This window comes from Olea europaea, chromosome 11, assembly GCF_002742605.1.
Source record: "Olea europaea var. sylvestris chromosome 11, O_europaea_v1, whole genome shotgun sequence".
Classification (NCBI taxonomy): Eukaryota; Viridiplantae; Streptophyta; class Magnoliopsida; order Lamiales; family Oleaceae; genus Olea; species Olea europaea.
In genome coordinates this window covers 7,164,030-7,173,644 of record NC_036247.1, presented here as the reverse complement: position 1 = coordinate 7,173,644, position 9,615 = coordinate 7,164,030, and the positions used below count along the sequence as shown (strand labels likewise).

Here is a 9,615-nt window from a genome sequence, read left to right as displayed (position 1 = left end):
TACCGAACGTTAGAGATTAACCACCGACACTCAGATAGTTATCCATGTGGAATCTCTCGACGGGTCTCCAATGTTTTGTTCTATAACAAACATCAACGTGTTCATTTAAGTGTCACCACACTTTAACTTGTGAGATCAGCTACTTACTTCACAAGTAAGAAATGCCACACGTGATGGTCTATCCGTAATAACGATATCCGTATCTCGTTATTACTTACGACCACGGATGATTTAAGATTCAATCTGATGTAATTTGTATCTCACAATCACAACTCCTTGTGATTAACAAATTACAAATATTTGAATCTACGGACTCTATTATTTATTTAATTGTCTATTAATTAAATAATAGATCTGCCATTTAATTGCATTAATTATATATAAAAGTATTTATGTCCAAAGTCGATTGGACCTGGGGCATAATACTTACAATCCTCAGTCTAGAAATAATCCTCCGTTTAGAAACAAAATTCAATGAAGGTAAAACATTAATTTCAAACATATGGTCATGACTACTATTCCATTTTTATCTACACATTTCATGGGATCTACTATTATTCATCTTTATAAATCATATATAAATTTGCTAAGTGGAGGCTAAACAGATTTATATAATTTCAAGGGTTAAGTTAAATCAACTTGTCTAGTTGGGGCATAATACTTACAATCCTCAGTCTAGAAATAATCCTCCGTTTAGAAACAAAATTCAATGAAGGTAAAACATTAATTTCAAACATATGGTCATGACTACTATTCCATTTTTATCTACACATTTCATGGGATCTACTATTATTCATCTTTATAAATCATATATAAATTTGCTAAGTGGAGGCTAAACAGATTTATATAATTTCAAGGGTTAAGTTAAATCAACTTGTCTAGTTTAGGTTGATTAATATGCCGTTGTAATATTTAAGTAATTTTTGTTTAGTTTTTTGGTGAAGAACAAAGATGGTGGATATTATCCATTAAGCTTTTGTCATCTGATAAAAGTAGAGGAACAATATAGTTCTGTTAAATAGAGACCTTTTATTTATTTATTTATTTATTTTTTGAATTGGCCTGCCTATCAGCTTGTAAATTGACTTCTTTTTACTCTTTCATATCTCATGGAATGAGTTTAGATGGTACTTCGAGTTCTCATTTTATGCTTGTAGATATTTTCTCTTTTCTCCCACCTATTGAGAGCTATTATAATCTCCATTTTTTTTATTGTAGTTATTGTACTTGATCTTCATCTATTTGATTTCGACAGTTGCAGGTTATTACATTGTTTTTTAGTCTTTTATGGCATTCAAGAACTGATTTGGTTAAAATGTCTTAAATCTCTTTAGTCCTTTTGTTCTCAGTGTGGCTGAGCATAAGACTTAAAAGATTTTCTTTGAGTCAACCTTGTTATGTTTAGGTTTACTTCCTTAAATTGTATATAGTGGTAGGCTGAGAAGGATTCAATTAATAAGATATCAATCTCCTAGCTCAGATAATTGCAAAAGGATTTGGTATTTAGCTGACCTGTGTGATCTCTTTCTATTATTCTTATATTATAGTAACGTGCATAGGTGACTGTAGAAAGATACACATTGTTTCTATCTTCTTTTCTCTAATTAACTATTTTTTATTCGACAGGGTTAGTCTCCAATTTGATCTATAGCATGTTAACAGTGCCTCAAATCACACTTGATTGTACCCTAAGAGCAGGAATACCAAATCCAATGATTTTATGTTCTCCCATCTCCATTTATACCAAAATCTAGAAAACCTTTCTGTATAAACTTTACTTAAAATTATCAGTTAGCATTTGTCCTCTTTATCAAGTCTAAAGGGAGACTGAAAAATCCTCACTTTGTTCATTTCTGTGGACTCTGGTCATCACCATATGTTTCACTTGGGTCAAAATCTAGAATTTGTTCTGTTGAATAATACAATCCATCCTCTAAATGATTGTGCCCAGTAACTGTAAGTGTTGGTATAGAATTTTTGCTGATGATATGGAAATTTGTGCGAAGTTGCAATATTGGAGAAAATTATTTGGCTTCCTCACCCTGTTCTGGTCATTAAAGTTTTTCCCTTTCGCTGTTAATGCTGTTTGCTTTGTCCAGATATTCACTCCATTGGTGGCTTGGTTCCTCTCCTTGGCTATCTGAAGAACTCCCATGCTATCATCAGAGCGAAGGCTGCAGAAGTTGTAGGTACAATCGTACAGAACAACCCAAAGAGTCAACAATTAGTTATGGAAGCTAATGGCCTAGAACCACTCTTATCAAATTTTACTTCAGATTCTGATGTTACAGTCCGTACCAAAGCGCTTGGTGCAATCTCATGTAAGTACCATTTGAGTGCTTTAATGTTCTGTTCAAGGCTTATTCCTGCATTTTCATTGCATGCAATCTGGCATGATAACTCCAGATTTATTTATTTATTTATTTATTTTTATTTTTTGTTTTGTTTTGTTTTGTACTTTCAGCTCTAATTAGGCATAACAGGCCTGGAATTGCTGCCTTTCGCCTTGCAAATGGTTATGCAGCTCTAAGAGACGCTTTAAGTTCTGAGAGTGGCAGATTTCAGAGGTATGTCCGTATGTGTTATCATCATTTAGTTGGTGAGGAATTTTACAACATTCTATCAAATTTTTTCCCAGATGACTCCCCTCATTAGTACTGGGCTTCTCTTTTTCACTGTGGAAAGGAGAATACCCGGATTTTGAATTTAATTGTAAGTAAAATGAAAACCCCACAAGGTACTCACTGCTTTTTGTTATTTTCAGCTTAGTTTTAGTGTGACAGACTAAAGCAGTAAAATTAAATTGGCCTTTTGCGTTTGTTCAAATCTGAAGCTAAATGCTGCTTTCTTAGTGTTTTCAAACACGGACTAAGTTTGTGATTCATGATCATATTTTTTGTACGTGCTTTTATTGCTACTTACAGGAAAATTGTCCCTCTTTGTTATTGACAGAATAGTAATTATTATTATTATTATTGTTATTTTTTGCAGGAAAGCTCTTAACTTGGTTCATTATTTACTTCACGAGAATCATTCAGATTGTGGTGTAGTAACTGAGTTAGGATTTCCACGCATTATGATGCACCTGGCATCAAGCAAAGATGGAGAAGTCCGTGAAGCTGCACTTCAAGGCCTTCTTGAGCTAACACGCTACAGGTTGGGCAAGGCGGACACTAGTCAAAGTGAAGAAGACGACAAACTGAAGCAAATATTACAAGAACGGATTAATGGGATTAGCGAGATGTCTGCTGAAGACCTAGGTGCTGCCCGAGAGGAAAGGCACCTTGTCGACTCCCTTTGGAGTACCTGCTACAATGAACCATCTTCTCTTCGAGAGAGGGGGCTTCTTGCTCTCCCAGGAGAAGATGCACCTCCGCCAGATGTAGCCAGTAAGCATTTTGAGCCTCCTCTTAGAGCTTGGGGTGCAAACCGGAATCCTGATGCAAAATCTAGTACCAAAAAGGAGGAAAAGGAGACGCCGCCATTATTACTTGGTCCAGTTCCCTCATCTGGCAATGCTTCCTAATGCATTTATGAGATATTAGACAATAATAATTTCTAGTTTATGTTTGCCGTTGTGTCACACCTGGATAAAAATGTTTTTGTATTACTTAATGGAGGATGCCTTTCGTCTTCCATAAATAGCTCTTTCCTAACAATGCAAATGGGATCTATTTTCCCTTTTTGGTTCATCATCAGTTCCTGTAATTGTTTTTCTGCTCCTGCGCATAAGTGGATGATTAAGCTACAAAAGCATATTTGTGTTGTTTTGTATTTTTTTTATTATATTGAGACTCTAGACTGATAAGCGGTCGTAGCTGTTATGTAGAGGACGAGACACTATTCTCTGTGTTTGATTTCGTTCGGTTTATTTATTCATAAAAACTTATCAGCGCTGTTTCTTCATTGTTTGTCATTTAACATAATCAAGAACTGAGAGTTCATTTCAACTGTGCTGCTCAATGCAGGATGGCACAGTGGCATAGATGAAATCATTCTGTTGCAGAGCACAAAAATATTGAATCTGCATTTTATTGCATATGAAATTATATTATAATTGTTGGAAATGGGTCGGTTTATAAATTATTTGTTTTTGAGTAGACTTTGATCAAATATTCATGTTGGTCCCGAAAACTGATTGTTTTGAGTTTATAGTCGAAGGTGTTCTACTCCGCGAGTATCTGTCTGTAGCAGATGTTGTTTTGCGAAATCATTTTCAGATAAATGAGAAATTAGTGCATACAATACACACACACACACACACAATATATATATATATATATATATATATGTATATATATATATATATATATATATATGATAACGAAATGTTGAAATTTTATCATTGGAGGGAAGATGTAGGAACATACGTTTCTTAAATGTGTTCATATACTCCAATTTTGAGACAAATTTCACTTCCCCGCCCGAATCACAGATTAAAGTGATCAATTCCCTTTCCTTCATGAACTTGAAGAGGAAAGAATAATAGCTACATTGGGGATGCATAAAGAGGAGAATAAAGAGTAGTTTGGTGCATCCATGATACAGCTCGGTCCGTATCTTCAACCCTGTTTGAGTAGCATTAGTGGCCTAATATATATAGTTTCCTGACAAATAAAATATTAATTAATTTAATTTATTAATCTTATTGACACGTGAATTTAAATTTTGCCCTGTATACTTGAAGCTTTCTGCATTCGGTCCCTATTTTCATAAAGAGAGCACAACCATATTTTTAGTGCATTACTTTTTGTGGTTTGAAGTGCTACTATCACTAAAAGAGATCGTTATATCTTGGAAGACAATTTGGATTTATCTTAAGCACTTGTGGATAAATTCGTATTAAGAATAAAGAGTTGAATTATTGGCTTAACTACCAATTTCTTACTTCTACATTTCATTCAGTCTCTTCGTATACTGCAGTTCAACTTATATAAATTAGAATATAATTTGCATCCTTAAATATACCAAAAATAATTGTAAAAGAAAAATAAAAATGAATGATTGTATGCAATTAGAGTTATGTTGTGACTATAGCTGCAAATTACATTTTGTAAGAATTCCTATTACATGTCTCCAATTTCACAGAAAACATTGACTGGATTTTTTGATGGAGGAAGATCAAGACCTTTCCCAAATCCACTCCAATTATCTGAAGTATTCCCTTGTTTAAAATCTGAAAGCCCCATAAAAGTTAGGAAGAGCTCATGATTAAAATCAAGATACACATTGTCATTTTAAGTGCATATTTGGTACGCAGTGTGAATGGATTTGACTATATAATGAACAAGATCTCAATTTCCTTTTTTTTTGCTTTAGTTTTGCATTGAGTATTTCCTGTCAAACATATTCCAATTCTCAGAGAAAGTAATTGAAGATTAGAAGAGAACCAACCAATTCAACAATGAAAGTGCCAATGAGGCCAATCATACAGGCTCTTGAATTCCAAATTTCAGTCGTTTCTGTGAAGCCAATGAAAGGTGAATTGAAATTTGGCTCTTGTTTTGGCAGTTCCACCTGAAAATTGAAATGTTTAATGCCCATTACTTCCCTTGAATGCATATGACATAATATTTCCCATCAAGTATGTGAATCTTCAATGTAAGAGATGTTGGGAATTGATTTAAACATGCACAGCGGAATTTAACAGATTTCAATTCCCATTCAGGATTCAGCTTTGTATTTAGATAAAAACTGTGATGAGAAATATACCTTTTGTGTGATTTGCAAACTCTTTCGCGTTATTCCTTTCCAGCAGCTTGAATCTGCCTCCCACAGCTGTCCAATTGTGCAGCCTCCAATGAAATCCACACAGAGAGAAAACAGCAACTGCTAGGGTTTCTTTCTTGTGCTAGCAAGAATAATGAATGACTTAATGGACCTCAAACCCTAACTGCATATATATATAAACCCAAATGGACCCGGCCCGGTCCGGTCCAATATTTAATTAATCCAATTAATCAAACCCGGTCCGTGAATTAATTAATCTAATTAATTAATTCGGGATTATAAATAAGAAAATCAATTAATTAATTTATCCAACGATTGTTAAATTAATCAATTAACAATTTGCAGTCTTCCAATTCTCTTTTGTGTGCGACCCATTAGGTTCCCAACCACGATGCCTAACGTCGTGAAATATTATTTTGATCTAATCAAAATCGATAAATTAATACACCCTTTTAATTTATCGTCAATTCACATTCGCCGTCCCTGATTGACATCTAGCAATGTGTCAGGGCAATACATGTGACGGGAAATGTCACGTGGTATGACAAAACCAAAATCGTTCGTTTATCATGGAACTATTATCCCTTCGTCATTACGATCCGATCAATTACGAGATATGGAATTGTGTCAATCTCGATCATCGATCATATCTTTCATTCCACTATTAAGTCAATATAAATCGAAAACTCCTTTTCGACTTATGAGTACACCTTGGCCAAGGATTTCATCATCGACTTAATTGAATGAAACGCAGATCATCTCCTACTATCTAAGAGTGACGAATCCTTTATTGATCAATCACAACCTTCACACGATTCTTGACGTACCCGAACGATGTCGTATTAGCGGCCCTTTTCAGAACAACATCCAACACCGCCAAAGTATGACTGTCCTCATATAGGGTACTATGACGACCTCAAGTCAAAGGATCAATCCCACTACCGAACGTTAGAGATTAGCCACTGACACTCAGATAGTTATCCATGTGGAATCTCTTAGCGGGTCTCCAATATTTTGTTCTACAACAAAACATCCACATGTTCATTTAAGTGTCACCACACTTTAGCTCGTGAGATCAGCTACTTACTTCATAAGTAAGAAATGCCACACGTGATGGTCTAACTGTATTAACGATATCCGTATCTCGTTATTACTTACGACCATGGTTTATTCAAGATCCAATTATATGTAATTTGTATCTCACAATCACAACTCCTTGTGATTAACAGATTACCTAAAAATTGGGTCTTCGGATTCTATTATTTAATATTATTTATCACAAAATTAATTTAAATAAATAATAGATCTCGCCAAAATCAAATGCATTAAATATATTAAATGCGTTTACAACCTAAATCGATTGGATCTAGGGCATAACACTTACAAGAGACGCATATAGTGACAAAGTTTTACGCTGGCTATTAATCTATTGCACTTCTCTTCTTTTCAATATACTCTGGAGGCGCAGTAAATAAAGAAAAACAATATTTTATCAGAAAGAAGAAAAATGAAAAATGCATATACTCCAAAAGGAAGTTTTGCTACTTGAACTTTGATTCTTCGAAAGAGACACGGAGTTTCTGCTATTGGCATTGTGCGTATACACGGGCGAAAAATTGATACTCTGGACATCTTTTTTTAGAGCTCCAGCCGAAAGGAAAGAAGATGAACACACTTGTAATTGGGGGTATTTTTAGAATGGTTAGGTCAAAATACTGAATTTTCACTTTGACCAAAAAATTTTTGGCCATTCACCAAAAGAGTCTTTTGAAGAGTAAATGTCATTTTTGTCCTTATTATGTGTTGTAATTATAAAAATATATCATTTGCCCAAAAGACAATAATACTCTCTTTAAAAAATTAATAAATCCAAACAATTCCACTTAAATCTCAAAATGAAATTACTTTCCTTATCAGATTTTCAATACAGTTAAAAAGAAATTTCCTCTTCCATCTGCTTCAACATTGAAATCTCAAAGAATTATCAAAGGCTCAACAAAAAAATATTACTCACAGTCGGCATTTGAAATTGGTAAGTATAAATACGTATGTTTAATTTTATTTTAGTTAAATTAGTACATTGTTTGAATATTTAAATTTTATTTCAACATATGATTTTAGAAAAATGAAATATTACAGTTTTAAATGGATGTATAATTTTTTTTAGCAAAAACGAAGAAAAGAATTCATATGTTCAGATGCAAAATGTAGAAGACGGCCGGCCAAAAACGTTTCTGGGCCGGATGTTTAACAACCTGCTCGGATGCTACAGTTGGCCCGGACTGTTCGGGGCGGCTGTTACACGTTGTTATTTTTTTTTTTTTCTCCTTGTGTCATATTTTTTTCGTCCTTTTATTCTCGTAATTACAATATTTTTAATAAATGATGTTTCATAATGCAGATATGGGATCAGCTGCTGTCCCGATTTGTTATTTTTGTGAATTTGAAAATAATGACAATGATCAATGAGTGTGGAAATGGACGAGTGAAAGATATGGTTGTACTGCAATTGTAATAACATCAAGTACATCATATGCAGAAATGTACAATGAGATATAGAAGTTGCTGAAAGTCAATCCCTCTGAGTACGCCATAGAATTGGGATTTCTAATGGGTGAGAATAAATCCATTTCAATTCCACCTATAATGGTTACTTCTGAAGTTGAAATGAAGGTTTTAATTGAAATGAATCAGAAACGTGTGATTCCTATTTGCGTAATTTTGATGAAGAAGAATGTCCCCGAGAGTGAACACGAAGATTTCGATGGAGCGGATTGTAATGTGAATGAGTTTTGGTACACAGTGGAAATAGTGCGTGATGATGTTGTAGCTGTTCCAGAGACAATTGCTCCTCACTATGATCTCACTATTACACACAGAATTTGCTCGGTAGTTCAAGACAACGAAAGAGATAATGACTTTAGAAATGAGAATTTGATTGCTTTATCCTATTTGAGACATGCGTCGAGTGGGAACTCACAGGTTGGACTGAGTGCACGGTTCTCTAATTGGTCGCGTATACTTCCCGATGATGAAGATTTGTATGTCGAGCAACTGTTTGGCACGAAGAAAGATTTGCAGGAAGTTGTTCACCGGATTGCTTTGAAACACAATTTTGAGTTTAAAGTGAAGAAATCAAGCAAGTCGACTTACACAATTGTCTGCGTTGACTACAGTTGCCTTTAGCGTTTGCGAACAACGAAAATGGACATGAATGAGTTCTTTTTGGTTCGTAAGTATGCACGGGAACATACTTGTGAAGTGGGTATTCGTCGAAATGATCACAGGCAAGCCCGATCATGGTTCATTGGTCGAGAAGTAATGCACAAGTTTCAAGACCCACGAACAATTTACAGAACTTCGGGCATTATTAATGACGTTCGTCGAAAGTGCAGGGGTGGTCATGAGCTATCAGAAGGCTTGGAAGGCCAAAGAATGCGTGTTGGAGGACTTGATAGGTTCGATCAAAGAGAGTTATGTTAAATTGGCTAGGTATTTCTTTGTTTAGATGTTTATTTAATAGTTATCTAATTAATTCAATCATTAATTTCAATTATTTATTTAATTATTTATCGATTTTTTTATCTAATGTGTAATTAATTATTTAAGTCAATTGTTAATTTTTTAGTTTTTTAATATTGTTTATTTAATTATTTAAATTATGATTATTGTTTATTTAATTGGTCAGGTTTTGCTATAACATGGGAAGAATTAATACTGAATCGACATTTTTTATTGAGAAGGATAACGAGAATAGCTTCAAGTATTTCTTTATGGCCCTTGGACAATGCGTTTGAGGATTTTGAAACGCAATGCGACCCTTAATTCTAGTCGACGGTATAACCCTCAAGGCGAGATACGGGGACAAGTTGATTATTGCAATAT

The 9,615-nt window shown here is 34.3% G+C and overlaps 1 protein-coding gene across 1 annotated transcript in view; it reads left to right on the top strand.

Annotated features, from left to right (window-relative positions):
* Window positions 1-3,860, top strand: part of LOC111403187 (hsp70 nucleotide exchange factor FES1-like) — a 7,222-nt gene extending 3,362 nt beyond the window's left edge. Inside the window, exons 4-6 of the mRNA XM_023031594.1 lie at window positions 2,100-2,321; window positions 2,465-2,567; window positions 2,992-3,860. Coding sequence (XP_022887362.1) covers window positions 2,100-2,321; window positions 2,465-2,567; window positions 2,992-3,526 — 860 coding nt within the window. The 3' untranslated portion in view covers window positions 3,527-3,860. The remainder of the gene's footprint in view (window positions 1-2,099; window positions 2,322-2,464; window positions 2,568-2,991) is intronic.
* The last annotated feature ends 5,755 nt before the right edge of the window (window positions 3,861-9,615 follow it).